The sequence below is a fragment of the Psammomys obesus genome, unplaced genomic scaffold (assembly GCF_907164565.1).
Source record: "Psammomys obesus unplaced genomic scaffold, mPsaObe1.curated_primary_1811, whole genome shotgun sequence".
NCBI classification, from domain to species: domain Eukaryota; kingdom Metazoa; phylum Chordata; class Mammalia; order Rodentia; family Muridae; genus Psammomys; species Psammomys obesus.
In genome coordinates this window covers 266,122-283,260 of record NW_026596109.1, presented here as the reverse complement: position 1 = coordinate 283,260, position 17,139 = coordinate 266,122, and the positions used below count along the sequence as shown (strand labels likewise).

Here is a 17,139-nt window from a genome sequence, read left to right as displayed (position 1 = left end):
GTAAATGTGTAAGATTTTGAGGTAGAAACGTGGGCAGAATGGTGACCACAGACAGGTCATGGACTTACTCTTTTTGCTGTAGCAGTAACAATGCAAAAAACTGGCTAGTTTTTACTAATGTCATAATAGTCACTGATTTCAAGGCTGGAGGTAACTGTGGTATTAGCCAGATTTTTTCATAGTCCCCCGGTCTCTGAATGCCCCGAGCTTAGCAATAGACTCCAGTCTCTAGTTTGCTGGCCTTGGCAATAATTTGTTTGTTTTGGGGATGGTGGGTTTCTAACCCAGGGTCCACTATTGTGTGTGTGTTTGTTAGATAGTGAGTCCCTGCACCACCGAGGCTGGCTGCAACCTCTTGATCCTATCCCTGGTATTCTGGGATGGATGACTAGCCACCACACTCAGCTCCTGCCATAGCTCTGAGAGCATCTAATTTCTTGTACCAAAGTCATTTCTAACAGATGTACCTAAAGTAATCTCTGTTTTCTACACTGATTTCAAGACTCTTTTCAGTATTGCTACCAACCAGGAAAACTCAGCTTCAATGTGCATGCTTCCAAAGTAGTGGGAGCATTACATCTCATCACTCAAATCTCGTCTCCATCTCTTACACAGGTGGCAGAACTTTGTTAAGTGGCTGAAGTGGGCATCTTCCGATTTGTTACATGATGTGCCAACAGGTGAGTCCTGGTCTTTTTGCTCCTCAGCAAATGTAGCTGTGTTTTATGTCATTCTTCCCAAAAATAGTCAGTGAAGAAAAAGGTAGGACTGAAAATTACCTTTTCAGTCTAATACTAAAAAAACTATTCTTTTAGTATAATTGGTAATAAAAAGCATGATTCTCCAAGCTGTGTATTTTGGCTGTTGAGGTGACTGCCATGAATCTAGCATACTAACATAGGAAGTTGATATTATTGTCTTAAAATTTAGGAGCAATGTCTTTGATCTATCAATCCTTCAAGTAGATATTTATTTGGCTGGCAAATTACCAAACATATAAATACATAGCTATCAAATATACATGTGTATATAGATATATGTTTAGTGCAACAACTTTTATAAGTGTCTTAAAATAGGAAGCAATAAAAAGAGCCTTTAGAGACCATTTGATTAAATTAAAGTAAAACCAGTTGATTAAATTGTGGAGTTGTAAAACAACATGACTGGGCTGCTACAGAACAATTTTCATGACATATTATTTAATAAGATTATAAAGATGAATAAGGAAAAATATTTAGCAATTAGCAAGCTTAAATATGACAGGTAAAAATAAGCATTTATATTAATCTATTGCTAGGATTTCGCTGCCTAAATATCCAGAAACTCCTGTGAATGACAGCGCAAGGTACTAAGTGTGTATGGTGTGTTTTGATTTGGGATGAATATATATGTCTATATCCAAGTAAGAAAAAATAACCCAAGATTTATTTCAAACATGGAATCAGGAACAGGGCATTAGTCATATATAAATCAGAGTCTGAAAAAGTTCAAATAAGAGTATGAAGAATGTATTCAGGTTCCCAACTTCTATAATAAAATCTCACAACCTTGGGACTTAAAACAGTAAGGAATGATTCAGTCGTAGTTCTGAAGTTTCAAACTACTAAATATGAGTGTCAAGTCTCTAGAGAAGCATGTCTGCCTCTTTCAGCTTCTAGTATCTTTAAGCTTCCCTTAGCCTGTTACATATGGCTCCATTCTCTGCTCTTGGCCTTCTTCTCTTTCCTCTGGATCTATGTGCCCAAATACCTTCTCCTTCCTCTTATGAAGGTCTAACTGTTCTAAACTTGATTATGTCTATAATTCCTTCCAATAAGACAAACTCACAGATACCCAGGGGAGAAGTTGAAAATATCACTTGGGAGAAATATGAACAACCAGGACCCGAGTGACTAAGAAACATTTCTAATTCTTGGGGCTGGAGAAAGCATAATACAGATTGGCATGCTATGTGAACAGTCTAGAATGCAGTGTTCTTACACACCTAATCAGGTATCTCTAAGGAAAAATCAAGGAACTCTAGAAAGTATTCCCCAGACTTGCTGGGTATTAACGTGCCACATAGTTTGTAAGATTACTGTTCTTGTATTTCTTTTTTCTTTGAGCTAGAAATGATTGATTTATTTTGTGAGCCATATTTATTTCTGTGACAGATGTTGTTAACAGATCACAGAATTATCACAGGCTTGGTTCAATATGAGATCTTTCTCAACTTTGAAAGACAAAGCAACTCTCTCATTTAAGAAGGGATAGCACAACCACTGTTGTATTCTTAGCCCTTAGTAACAGTAAGCAAATCTGAAAATAAACTGTCCAAAGATCGTATTGGCTCCTTCCCTACATATCTTGGATTAACAACTTTGTAATATCTAGCATACTTGTAAAAGCAATAAACTTGGGTTTCTGGGATGTGTTCTAACAATGTCAGGTATGCTTTAATTTTTTTCTTCATATTTTGATAATTTTGAAATAAGGATGAATGGTATAGAGTGAATGTACAGTAGATATATTTTTATACTCACTTATAAATGGATATTAGACATATAATATAGGATAATCATATTAAAATCTCTACACCTAAACAAACTAAACAAGAAGGAGGACCCTGGGTAAGATGATCAATCCTCATTCAGAAAGACAGATGGGATAGACATTGCAAGAGGGTGAAAACAAGGAACAAGACAGCAGCCTACCACAGAGCACCTCTGTCCTTGTATCTCACACAGAACACTATGTTATAGTACTGAGACCAATAAATGGGTGTCATGTGCCGTATGTTCACACATGACTGCTGTTGAGAATGATGAACAGCATAGCAGCTCAGCCCCTCCTTAGCGCCAGGTAAATGCTCACTACATATTCATTTGGTTTTCCTCTGCATGCATGCATCCTGACACCTTTCTATGTCCATGCTTCCTTCTCTTTGAAGGCCACTGGTTAGATTGTGTTGGTATGTATCTAAACTGCCTCAGTTTCTTTAGGCACTACCTTAAAATACAGTTATACTCCAAGCTCTCTGGCATTAGAGTATCAGGATACAAATGCTACAGAAACACAATTCATCCAGTAGCACACGTCATAGCTGAAGTATTAGTTTTGAAGCTGGTGTGTCTTTATCATCATTAAAATAAAGTGAGAGAAGTGAGTGCACATGCTAGAGACAAAGATTCTATTAGGTCTTTATAGTCACCGTGAGTCTGACAACAGAGCAGAGAACATTAGTCACTGTAGAGCAACAGAGTTGGCAGAGTAGTATTGCTGTTGTTGCAATGTGTTACGGCCTCATGCTTACTGATTTTTAATGTGATAGGTTTTCTTTTTTTCCATTTCTAGATCACTTGATCTATGATGATGAGGGATGATGAAATATTCTCAAGTTTTGAGTGAGACAATAGTAGCAAAATCGAGGACGGTAGCAAGGAATTTCAGTCTGTAATAAGGACTCAACAGAAGACATAAACTGAAAAATACACAAAGTAGATGTAATTTTAATAGATATGTATAATAGGAGATGTCTGTATAAAATGAAGAAAGGATTTGTGAGATTGACTGTAGTTTAATAGAAAATACACAGATTGAAGCATAGATAAAAATTAAAAGTAATTGAGCATACTAGTCAAAATTATGCACGAAATGTACAGGAAAGGCTGGAGAGCTGTCTCAGGAGTGAAGAGAGCCTGCTGCTCTTATAGAGAACTACTCTTTGGTTCCAATCACCAATGTAGGGCAACTCCCATCCTCCCACCCATAACTCCAGCCATAGAAGATCTTATGCCCTTTTGCAGTTTGCATGGACACCTACATGAGTGCTTATACACAGACACACACACACACACACACACACACAGAGAGAGAGAGAGAGAGAGAATTAGAGAATATTTCCTCTCCTATCAGATGCTCAACTTCAATTTGATGTCCAGATTTGAGACAAAAAAAGACTGTGGTTAGATTAGGATATTGTCTAGATTAACTAGAACATTCTCAGAAATGGAACTGGAGATCAAACCTACCAAATCATAGTACACTGGAATAGTAGTTGAGTGGTCCTACAAAGCAAAATATAGTTTCTGTCTCCAAAAGAAAAAAAAAAAAAGGAAGAGGAGACTCAGCAGGGAAAGAGTGTGGGCTAGAAGCTAAATAGTCAGAAACCTGCATCAGTGCCAAGGCTCTACCAGGAGTCTTATAACTGAGAATTTGTTTTTCCACCTTTGCCTTGTGCTATCTTAGCTCTCCCCTTGCCATCATTGTTGAATACGCTAAACATTGCTTTTTAGAGCCTTTGCCTTTCCTTAACTTTCCCAGTGCTCCTTCCCCAGGTACTTGCCTGGCTTGCACTCTCGTTTCTTGTCTACTTAGTATTCTACCTAATTGTGATTTCTTCAGAGTCCTGGAGTGAACTCCTTGATGATTCTAGTGGTTCTCACTCTTGAACTTGGGTCTAGTTCTGTTGATAACACATATCATACCTGATGTCGGTGTGTGTCTCTTTTCTGGCTTCAAAACTAGAATGCACACTTCATGAGGAAAAATAAGAGCTTGTCTTGGTCACTGTTGTGTTGACTTCTAGTGAGCACTTAACTAGTTTGTCCTCTATGAGTGAATGAATTGGAAATATATTTACAGTTACCTCAGCTATTAAGCAAACAAGTGAAAATTTATCATCTTAGTTAACCTGTTGAATATAGGTAATTTCTACCTTGTATAGTTATCCTTTAAATTTTGGTAAATGCCTCCCATCGATAAACACTCAATGGGTTAGTTTGCTGATCACACAAGGTTCACTCTTTAGGACCCATGAATCCAGAAGCTTTTATTTCAGTCAAAAGCCTTCAACCTTGTTTCATTTTAGCATCACCTAGAGAATACACTTAAAAAGTGTTGTGCTAGTTTCTCCTTGGCTGAAATCAGAATTTAATTGGTCTAGTGAGACACTTGAGCATTGGTCTTTTTTTAAAGCTCTCTGAGTTGAGCTAAGGTACAACCAGCAACAAACAGCACTGATTTCAGTAATGGGGAAAACAAACAAAAGGGATGGACATTACAGTGAATATTACAGTCCCCTGGCCACCTAATAAATCCTCATCCATCTCAGACTTGGAAACTTCTAGAAGGTAGTGGGGTTTATTTTCTTCAGTGCAATCTTTCTATTGGCTGACTACACAGATGGTTCTCATTTACCCTTCCTGCTGCGTTAGGGAGAAGAAGAAATAAAGAGAGCTATCCAGCACAGGTCTTTCAAACAACGTTTACATATGCAAGCAATTACCTTAGTATATACCATCAGCAATGATGAAGAAAAAGAGTAAAACATAATAGAAACCAAATAGAGTTTCATATATTTTCCTAAGAGAGCATTGAAAAGTTCAGACAGCAAGAAAGACCTAAACAGAGACAAATCTAGGTTCTAGATCTTATTCTAAAACGTGTCATGCATTAACTGGTGCCCAGGAAAAATAGTTGGCATGTTGTATGGTAAATCTCTCCTGTGAGAAAATGAGGTGTGCCTAAGATTGAGCACCTTCCCTTGTTGAATATTTTATATACCTAATTTTCACCTAGTGATAGTATGGCAAGTTCCTGGAAGTTCACAAATAAAAGGACACATCGAGAAGCTCACAGTTGTTATAAGAAAAAATGCAGGGTTAGTGTTTAGGTCTGTCTGACCATAAGTCAACATCCCTACCTTTATGTCATACAGAGCTTCTAGAGTCCCTTTAACTCTAAATCTCTCTCTCTCTCTCTCCTCTCTCTCTCTCTCTCTCTCTCTCTCTCTCTCTCTCTGTGTGTGTGTGGGAGGGAGATGTGAATGTGTGATTAAGAGTAATCTGAAGCATTTTCTTTTGCAATAAAGAGCAAACATTTTCTTTCATAAATGGTGCAGTGAGCAGATCTCAGTGCAAGTAGGTTTTCATGGGTTCCCATGATAACTTAAATTGTCCACAGACCTGTTCAGACTTGTCTTGAAGGGACTGCCATCATGATCATCAGTCAGCATCAATGTAGATTTATTCTATGGTATCTGAGTAGGTTATGAGAGATAAAGAAATAAAGAGAACACATCTCTGTTCTCAGAGGACTGGAAAAGGAGTTGGAGAAAGGACTGGAAAAGGAGTTGGAGAAAGGAGCTACATATTTAATAACTTTATCTTCCAAATGCCCCATAAAAACACCTAGCCATTCACTGTCGGAAAGCACTGAGGACTGTTCTCACACTGGGTGATGAGGCTTCAGGTGAACACGAAATCACACTATCTTTTCCATCAAAAAACTTAAGAACATATTTTCTAGTTCCCATCATTTCCTGCAAGATCATCCTGAGTGAGTTATCCCAGAAGCAGAAAGACACACATGGTATATACTCACTCGTAAGTGGATATTAGACATATAATATAGGATAAACATACTAAAATCTATACACTTAAAGAAGCTCAGCAAGGAGTACCCTGGATAAGATGTTTAATCCTCACTCAGAAAGGCAAATAAGATAGACATCGGAAGAAGAAGAAAACAGGAAACAGAAGAGGAGCCTACCACAGAGGGCCCCTGAAAGACTCTGCTCAGCAAGGTATCAAAGCAGATGCTGAGACTTATAGCCAGACTTTGGCAGAGTGCAGGGAATCTTATGAAAGAAGGGGAGATAAAAGAATTGGAATGGACAGGAGCTCCAAAAGGAGAGCAACAGAACCAAAAAACCTGGGCCCAGGGGTCTTTTCTGAGACTGATACTCCAACCAAGGACCTAGAACCTAGAACCCCTGCACAGATGTAGCCCATGGCAGCTCGGTCTCCAAGTGGGTACCCTAGTAAGGGGAACAGGGGCTGTCTCTGTCATAAACTCAGTGGCTGGCTCTTTCCCCCCTTGAGGGGGAAGCAGCCTTACCAGGCCACAGACGAAGACAATGTAATCAGTCCTGATGAGACCTAGTAGGCTAAGGTCAGATGGAAGGGGAGGAGGACCTCACCTATCAATGGACTTGGAAAAAGGCATAGGAGGAGAAGAGGGAGGGAGGATGTGTTTAGGAGGGAATGAGGGAAGAGGCTACAGCTGGTATACCAATTAACTAAATTGTAAGTAATAAAAAATAAATTAAAAATATAAAATATAAAAAAAAAACTGAGGAAGTGCTAGGGAGATGTCTCATTTGGTAAATTGCTTGTTGCATAAACATGAGCACATGAATTTCGTTCTCAACACCAATGTTTTTTGTTTGTTTGTTTGTTTGTTTGTTTTTTAAAAAAGCCTGGCAAAGCAGGGTGCCACTGGGCTGTAACTACTGGGCTGGGAGTGAAGATAAGAAGTCAGTCTACCCAACTGGGGAATTCTGGAAACCGGGGGAGATCCTGTCTCAAATATAAGGCAGGGAGTAACTGAGAAAGATGCTTCTGGCCTTCACACACAACACACTCATGTTCGCAGTGCATCTGTACACACACACACACAAACATGTACACCCGTGTGTCCTCTGTATGTGAAACCTCACAAACATACAAAAATTGAAGGGAGTTTATAATGATCCAGAGACGGAATGCTAATAGTCTATTACAAAGGGGACTTAAGCCTGATGTGGAACTTTAGGAAACACTCTAAACTGTTTTAACACACTGTACACTTGCTGTGCTCTAGGTAATTCCATTTAGTCCTAACCATCACCCAAGGTCTACTCTTTCTGTCAGCAGCAGGCCTAAGGAATAGAGAAATGAGTAGGCACCAAAAGATCAGGGCTCTTACAAAACAGCCAGGATTTAAACCCAAGACTTCTAGCCTCAGAACTGATAATATCACCCACTGTGTTACAATGCCTCCTCCCAACATTGGGTAAAAGTTTTGGGTTCCCTTTTATTGAAAATAGTGTGGAGCAACTGAGAACTAATGCTTTTTTTTTTCAGTGACATATTTAAATTTCACCTGGTACTACGGCATAGTCACGGGGGTTTAGAATCAGTGAAGTCCTCCCTAGGCTTCGGAGGACAAAGCAGAAGGTGGCTCTGCATCTAAAGCAGGTTGCTTTTATCCATGAAGGCAGCCTGGGAATGTGAGGTGCTCACACACCTGAGGGTCAAAGGGGTATCGGCGCTTGCTTCACAGGAGACAGAGCCACAGTGTCCACCTCACTAAGCTGCTTGGGCCTTTGTGGTCCATTCTTCCACAGGTTGTACTCTGGCTGATCCACACCTCTGCTTCATGGGCACTATTGCCATGCCTTTGTCCAGATGACTCCTGCTCATCCTTCTAATCACCAGTTGTTGAATTTCCTTTAAAAATAATCACTTCCCACTGCTTCCACTGCTCCTGAATAAATTTCACTGTTTTCCTTTTTCTATACATTTCCTTCCTGAGTAATGTATCTAAATAATGTAATGTATTTAAATAATACATTTGGGAGATTATTTATCACTCCCTCTCACATTCTCAAATCCACAAGGTTAAGAACCTGGCCTTTTATCTACCAGGGTTCCCCAGTGCCTAACACAAAGGAGCCCTCCTACCCACTCACCCTGCTACAGCAGAGCCCAGGGTATTGCCTTTGCCTCATACATATGTTTATGCTAAATGTGTATACCTGGTCCAACCCTTCTTCCATCTCCTTCTCTTGTTTAGGAAAGAGTGAAAAGAAATGCCCTGCTGACTTGGCTGAAGTCCCTGAGAGACCCCAAAGCAAGGCAGAGCATGTGGTATGCAGCTGGACATGAGGAGCTACTGGGGGTGGGTGGGCTTGAGGTCCCTTGACCCCATCCTGTCACCTCTTGCTGGTCTGGGCATTCACCTTCAAGCTCTTTCTTTCTACTCTACAGCTTAGTGTCAGACTGAATTTAGGACCTCACACAGAAAAGGAGGCAGATTAACTCCTAGAATATCAGTTAGCTCCTAACCTAGTGACTGTTTGGAAGCCCCTTGCCCTTGCTCAGTGACAGACTTGCCATATGTCCCAAGCAATTGTTCTGGCACATGCAGAGTTGAGCTTCCAAAGCTGCGACCACCAATTGTCATCAGACTAAAAGGTGACCAGAAGACTATTTTACTATCTTATCTCCAGCATCCAGAACCTGAGAGAGACCTTTCTCCAAGGGATCGCTTTTTAATATTCTGAGTTTTCTTAAAGGCAGAAGAAAGAAAAACAAAGAAGAGATAAATGCGCAGCAAATGGTTAAAAAGTCATATTAATATAATCAGGATTTAACCAGGAGATACTGAAGAATTTAAAAGTAGCATGAATGTCTCTATTGTTGTTTTGAAATGTCTGGGTTAGAACATAATTCATTTTAGGATGATGTGAGGCCTCTTCATGCACTTCATACATGGAAATATTTTAGAAAACACTATCCATTTTGGCAAGCATCTTGCCATGCAAAAAAACAACCACAAACACTTTTTTTCGAGTGTAAAGTCTGTTGTGAAGAAGATTTTAAAAAAATACATTTTGCTCTTTTATTTTGCCTCTTGTTGAATTTTTTTTTTTTTTTTTGCATTTCTGTGATAATTGACTCTTCTCGCATCTTTGTATACGCAGTCCTCATTGCCCCACTTTTTAAAAAGAAGATGAAGCAGGGTGTTGATAGAACAGCTTTTCTATTATACCAGTGAAAATAATCCATCCATATGTCCATTCATTCATTCATCTATTGACATATTTATTCAACAAGAATGTGTTGAGAATCTCAGTCAGCCACTAGCTAGACCTTGGAGATTTTTCAATAACTATTTCATATGACCTTGATGATATCTCAATAACTATCTCTAGAGCAAGAGATACTTAGACAAAAATAGTATGCAGTGGTGAGTGTCTTGTTAGACAAAGGGTTGAGAGAGACCAAATTCTTGCCCATGCTGAGCCTTTCAGCAAGGCAGTAAAAGAAGTAAGATATAAGATGGGTCTTGAAAATTGAACAGGAGCCCTATCATTCCAGGCACAAGCATCAAAAGGGGGCTTCTGTAACAAAGGGAATAACATTATGAAGGCAAAGAGCATCCTCAGCTCTATGTGCCTAGAAAAAAATAATATAAGATTGAAAAGGATAAACTGGAGAAATAAGCAAAAATTGCATTAATGTTCTCTGGGCCAACCAAGGAATTTGGACTTCTCCTGGTAGGGAAAAGTGGTATAGGACATGTCAGTTACTTGCTCCTTTATTGAGCCTAAGTTGAGTTCACACAAAGCCTCTCTTCCCTTTGTCTTTAATTATCAGAGTGAGAAAGTATCCAAAAAAATTAAAAACAAAACAAAACAAAACGGTGCTTTTAATGAAAGTATCCATGTATTCAAGTTCATTAGATGAACAGATTTTTCTAAAGCTTTCCCCATTTCTAAAGTTATTCAAACTCTAAAAATGCATAGGAATAATCTTTCTGGTTTTCTATATGAAAACTTTTTCTGTGTCCCCAAATTAATCTTATCAAAGAGGAATTATTTTATACTCATCCTGAAAAATCTACTAGTTGCTGGTCAACTATGTCAGTGCAATTTCATGCAGTGTTCTAGTGTTTCAAGCAAAAAAAATAAAAAATAAAAAAATCTTCACATTCCCAGGAGCAACCTCATCCATGTTTGTTACCCAGATCATAGACAAGCTTCGTGTTACAGCTGCTCTTCAGCAGGAGTTTGGGGTGTTCATCATTTACATGTGAGAAGTTCGGCATTAGGAAAATGACTGCAAAGTTTCAGACATTTGAAAGTTGGGAGGTTGCAAATGGTACAGATCGTTTTATGGTGCGTTATGAACATTTTAGATTGCAACGAACAGAACCAACTCTACTAGCTTAGTTAACTGGAAAAATGGGAAATTTTATTGTTATTTATGGACAGAAATGCATCATGAGCTAAACTAAGGAGCCAAGCATGGGCAAGTTTTCCTATCTTTACTATGAGTTTCATGTTCCTAGTACCCTCTCTGTTAGACAATAGGTACACTACTTGTTTTGCGTTGGCTGCCCAGTCCCAAACAAAGCAAACAGAACATGGTACTTCTTTCTATAACCATGGAGACTGGACAGGCGGAAGGCAAATTTCCCAAAAGATCAGAGCATTGACATTCAGCCCTTCTACACAGAGGCCTCAGGATGCCTTACTTGGCACCACTTGGTCTCATTTGTCTATTTTATTGTAAAAGCACCTCTTCGTTCTGTAGTACGCATGAGACAAGGATATTGAATTGAGCTAAGCCTCACCTCTATGCCTTGCTTATAATTTTGCCCTATCTTATAAGTCTCTGGTTCTTTCTGAACTTCTATTTTCTTCATTAGGTTACAGTTAAAGAGACACTGAGGTAGTCTTTAAACTGGGCCCACAAGCATTATTTTTGTGCCAGTCAATCTTTCAACACAAACTGTAGAAGGTGGTGGTTTTTCCAAGAGCCCATTTCCTATAGATTCTTCTAACATCCTTAGAGAAGGACATCAGATCTGTCACCCAGGTCTCAAGTCCTTTGCCTGTTACAAAACAAAACAAAACAACAACAGCAACAAAAACAAACTAGATAAAAGTGATAATGTCACCCTTTTCAAAGAAAGGAAAACTTGCCATGTTTGCACTCAGCAAAAACTTGGTAGGTAGAGCCTTCTGCTGCCAAATATGTGAGACTCTTCCTGGTTTCCCAAAGCCAGACCTTGCAATAAATCTAGTTGTGTGGCCTCGTCTTTTGCCAAGAGTCTGAAGAAGCTCTGAGCAGCGAATGTGTGCCAGTATGATGTTTATGTTGTTTCGGTAGAAAACTCCAAAGAAGAATCTGTGGCCAGAACATCCTGTGACTTCAGCTCGACAAGAGCCTGTGCAATCCTTGAAGAACAGGTCAGTCTGCCAGCCTGTGAGGAAGGAGGATGAAGAACCTGAGCTGTGGATAGATAGATTCAGAAAGCTGGAAAAGGCCCTTTACCTGTGTGACCTGAGCAACACAGGTAAAGTATGAGTTCCAAAGCCCACCAGCCTATCTCTATTTTTGTTCTAACCTACACATGAATGTCTGGCTTGGTTTCATTTCATGAGTAAATAATACCTGTTATCTATGAAACAGGTGCCTGACAGAATTAGAAATCATAAAGAGGAGCTAAAGGAGAATTCCCCATGAGATGAATGGCGAAGTTATTGTGTTGCCTGTCTCTACCTCCATTCTTCCACCAGTCTAACACACACTTCATTCTTGTAATTCTTCTAACTCCCTTCTGCTCCCAAGATTAACACCAAACCACATGGCAGTTCGAAGCTTGGGCCTGCCCATCTGAGCTGTCTCTTTTTCTCTCTTTCATTTTTAGTATTCCTCACACAATCATAATTGTCACTTGCTTTTCCTACATCATGCCTTAATCTCCCACTTGTTTAAGTCTCCTGTCTTCCCGGTCTACTTCTCTTCAATCTTATTTTTATTGGAATCTAATCATGGTTTCTGGGGCTTCAGACAGATCTAGGTCAGACTTCATCTAGCCTTGCCAACTTCTTTAATATCTACCATATTATTTGATGTCATGTATTTTTTATTTGAGGGTTCATTGCTAACTCATTAATATTGGAGCACATAAATTATTTCTTGTGTATAAATAACTCAGTACAACATACAAGGTGACGAGTTCTCTTTGATTGTGGCATGTGAGCATTTAATGAGAGAAGAATCCTTTTGTGGGAGCAGCAACACCTTCATTAATTCAAAATGATCACTTAAGGTTGAAGGCTGGTATGCCCTGTAAAAGCACTCCTATGAAGATGATAATGTCTTCATTCTCTTTGTGCTCCTTTTCTTCTGTTTGGAATTTCTAATACAATTTTGTACGTCATAAAACATACTAGCATAATATCCCAAGATTTTTATTAATTGTGTGAAAGGAAGGAAGAAAAAGATATTTAGAAAGAACTGAAAACTTTAAATACAAGATTCAGCTAGCTGAATAATAAAATATTTATTTAAACTGTGTTACTGACTACAGTGCTGTGTTAGAGGCTAGACCAGAAAGAAATCCAGAAAGAGTGAACCAAGCCCTGGCTTCTGGTTTCAAAGATAGGAAAGGCACAGAAACTGGCAGTAGTTAAGGCAAGGCACAGAAACTGGCAGTAGTTAAGGCAAGGCACAGAAACTGGCAGTAGTTAACAGCATTACAACAGAAAAGTAAAAAGATAACACATAAAAAAATTTTATGATTAAAGGAAGAATTGAGAACTAAGTAGTCCAAAGGAAAGACATCAAGTGCTCAGTTACTATTACATAGGAGAAAGGAGTTCTAATGTACTATACATTTCAAAAAATCTGAAAAGGAATTATGTATACTTTTATTAAAATGATAAATATTTGAGGAGATAAATTTGTTTATTCTCATTAAATTATAAGAAGTTTATTTGTATTACAACATCACATATTATTCTATAAGTATGTATCAATTAAAATTGCTAATGTAAAAAAAGGAAAGAGCCAAGATATGAAAGGAAGCTTAGCATGTAATGTGAACTGAAGTACCACAGACAGTACTGGGAAGACAGAGCTGGACCAGAAACAAGATGTAAGGAATGTCTTAGTGAATTGAACAAGACATTTTAAGTTGAAAACATCTTTTCCAAATGTTAGGAGTTGAACTCAAAACAGAGTGGAAGGATGAACAAGAGAGGCGTGGAAGTATACATGAGGTCATGGTGTATTAGATGCATGGTGAAGTTGAGCCTCTATTGTGAATCTTGGGAGCTAGGATGAGGAGACATCCTTCTCCAGCAGAATCCACCAGAGAAGGTCATCATGAAAGCTGAGATGGATCATTTAGGGATGATTTCTATAGGAAAGAAGCAAGATTAGAAGGTTATTGAAGTCATCCTCAGCCTAGCTATACAGTGGGTCGAAAGAAAAGTCATTCTTAAATAAACTGTTAGGTCATGATAATGTACACCATATCCTAAACTTAGTCACTGAAAAACTCCCCAAAGATTTGGACCTTTCTAATAGAAATTAAACAGTCTGAGGAAAAATGTAGTATTGTTGACTTTGGGGACAGATTCTGGTGGCTTTGAGAGGCCTTTTTCATGCCTCCTTTTCTGTTTATGCCTGTTTTCTGCGTTTCTATGAAGTTTGCTAGTTGCTCAACAGCCAAAGAATGTATCAGCCAGATCTGGGAACATCTACAACTGCCTTTAATGGGAAAGAGGATTAGTTAAGGTCACGGTGTTGGTTCATTAGCCACAGTGTTTCACAGACCATGAAGGCCTTTTCTAGATGTGGAGCTGACAACACCTGCTCTGCCCACAGATGACTCACTGTTCTTTATTATGTGCAAGCATCTAAGTAGGCCAGTGCATTCCCCATCCAGGATCCAACAGACCATCCATCATCACATCAGTGTTTCTGGGAACCTACTGGGCTTATTCTCTAATGGGGGTTGTAAAAAAGAAAAAGCCTCAAAGAGAAGGAACAAAGAATGACAAACATTCTAAAGAAAGAAAGGTGTCTGAAATAAATGACTGAATAAATGTTATAATCAGAATTCACCAAGTAAACCAAAGTCTAAATAAAAAAAAATATATATAAAATGCAAAGAGGCAGAATGCCTTAAAGGACATCCTTTCCATGTGCCTGTTGATAGTATGCCTTTCATTTCTAAATTCTCACATCAGTCAGACTGAAAACTCAGTACCCGCTTTGCAGAGGAAGACCTCAAGCTCAAAATGATGACATAGTGGTCAGTAGGAATTTGATTCATAATTTAAACCTAGATCTCCTTGACTTCTTACTACAGCTAGTGCTCAAGACACGGTAGAGGATGAGGTTTTGTTTATTTGTGGTCAGAAGATACAGAGTCAAGCCCATACTCTATTAGTTAACTTCACCACTATTAAGACTGTCCAGCATCAGCTATCAATCCCGTCAATCCCCAACAACGTGCCCATGGAAAAACTTGATCTGAATAATTCCTAAGACTCTTCTAACATGATCCCATGTTGTGTCATGTTGACAGTAATTAAACAGGACATAAGAGAAGCATCTTTCACTCCTAAAGAGGTTGGGAAGCTTCTTTTTGACATAGATCTGCAGAGTTCAAAGAAGAAAATTATACAATATAATCCACATTTAATCTCTTATCCTCATTTTATAATGTGATATAGTAGTTAACATTGAGAACCATTAAGCTTGTGATTGAACAACTCTAGTATTCAATTCTCCCTTTGTGAAATGGGTGATGGTAAGGGCCAAAAGAATCAAGACTATAAAATGCTTGGAATGGAGCATGAGACACAACCTATTTCGAAGGTAAGCATTCATTATTGTAATGATTATTCCATGTCAGTTAAACTTTTGCCTAACTTATCTTCTCCACTGGTTGGAAAACTTCCACAGGCAATGGATTATTTCTCTGCATTCCCAAGGGTAGCACATAACATGTCTCAGCTCACAATTCAGGCTTATGAATCAGTTTGTGGTCATTAGTGATGCTCTGATCCACACATTCACAGAGAGGATGCACAGTCCTTTCTGCCGCTATCAGCACCTAACCTTCATGCAGAAAGCATGCTGACGTTGTCGTCCTGGAGGCATATGATGTACAGGTGACAGAATGCATGCTGTGCAACCACACATCTATCACATAGGTTACTTGGAGACAGTCACAGGAAACGTGTCAGGAAGGAGCAGATGAACTGTTTGGCAACATTCATAGGTACTTTATTTTTTTTTTAAAAAAAAAAGAATATTTAGGAACACTTTTAGCAAACACACCTACTTTTTGACGTTTTGACGTTTTGCATGGATACAAGGAAAAAACATAAATTCTTTAGAGCATATGTGTGGTGTTCCCGGATGCATCTGTTTTGTTCTACTCCAAAGTCATCTCCTAGGGTCTATAAGCCATATCCAAGACTCTAAATATCTTAGGTCAATTTTAATAATCTTAAAGTCATAAAACATTAGTGTTTAGCATTTACCTACAACTCATTCAAACTAACACATATCTTTCCTTGATCTATCATTCCTCTTTAAAATAATATAATAAACTTAATCCTCCTCCTCCCCATGTCATCACAGGAGTTCTGGAGAAGGAGCGAGCAAGACACCACATTTACAACTACAATCTTATTTACAACTTGTCCCTGAGTCCTCAGAGAATTGAACAAGCCTTGCGAAGATTCCATTCAGGAGGAAACATAATCTTGGGTCCAGTACTTCAGTACTTAAAGGAGCTGTGAAAACAAGTGCAGGGAGTGAGAGCAGACTTTCTCTCATCCCCCTCTTAAAGGGGCCTGTGCTTCTCCTCAGTCTGAGTCCTGGGCAGAGCTGGGACAGATGTAACTGTTCTAGCCACTTTTGATGGCTATGATCAGGAGCAGTTCCCAACAGTTAGAGAGACCTAGCTTTGTCTTCTGATATAACAAGAGTCCAAATCCTTAAAATGCTCTTTTGTACTTACAGTCCTTATTATCAATGTGTTTGATATTTTTTCTACATCACTAACAAACTGTTTTGGGGGGGGGGGGGGAAGCATGAGTCCATGTGTCAAAAAGCATGCAAAATGTTGCTGTCTCACCAGAATTCCTGGTACAGAGCAGACCTCAACAGATCTTTTTGGTGGGTTAAGTTTTGAGACAAAGTCTAAATATATATTTCCAAATGTGCCTTCAATTTGTCATTTTACTGTCTCAGCTTCCTGAGAGCTTCATTACATAATTCCCTATGTAGGTAAATACACCATTACTCTAATCATTATTCTAGGAAGGATTTCCACTATAAGAAAAACAATAGCCAGATGGTGGTGACACACGCCTCTAACCTCAGCCCCCATACAGCAGAGGCATGTGTATCTCTGAGTTTGAGAATAGCCTGGTCTACAGAGAGAGTGCCAGGACATCCAAGGATACACAGAAAGACCCTGTCTCAAAAAAAATACTATATAAAGCAAAATAAGTATTCACTCTGTATTAACAGTAAGCAGGGCAACAATTTCAAGTTTGAGTTTTCTACGTAAGTTCAGCATCTTCTCCAGGGCAAAAGTAGGCAATGTGAGCAGTGTCTTCAGGGCTATTTCCCAGGGTTCCCACGAAAAGGTTTAAGGAACGAAACCTGGGACTAGAGTTCTGGACATGCTCTGTTCTCTCAGGGCAGAGAAACCCAGTAGTTTCACCAACCACACAGTTCTGTCTTGACCATCTTCTCCATTTTTTTCATCTCTTCCCTTCCTAAGCAACAC

At 38.9% G+C, this 17,139-nt stretch overlaps 1 protein-coding gene across 1 annotated transcript in view; it reads left to right on the top strand.

The window, feature by feature from the left end:
• The window catches only part of CUNH1orf87 (chromosome unknown C1orf87 homolog), a 71,260-nt gene extending 55,119 nt beyond the window's left edge, over positions 1-16,141 (top strand). The window contains 4 exon segments of the mRNA XM_055629043.1: positions 616-680; positions 8,599-8,672; positions 11,703-11,889; positions 15,981-16,141. Of these exon segments, the coding sequence (XP_055485018.1) occupies positions 616-680; positions 8,599-8,672; positions 11,703-11,889; positions 15,981-16,141 (487 nt within the window).
• The last annotated feature ends 998 nt before the right edge of the window (positions 16,142-17,139 follow it).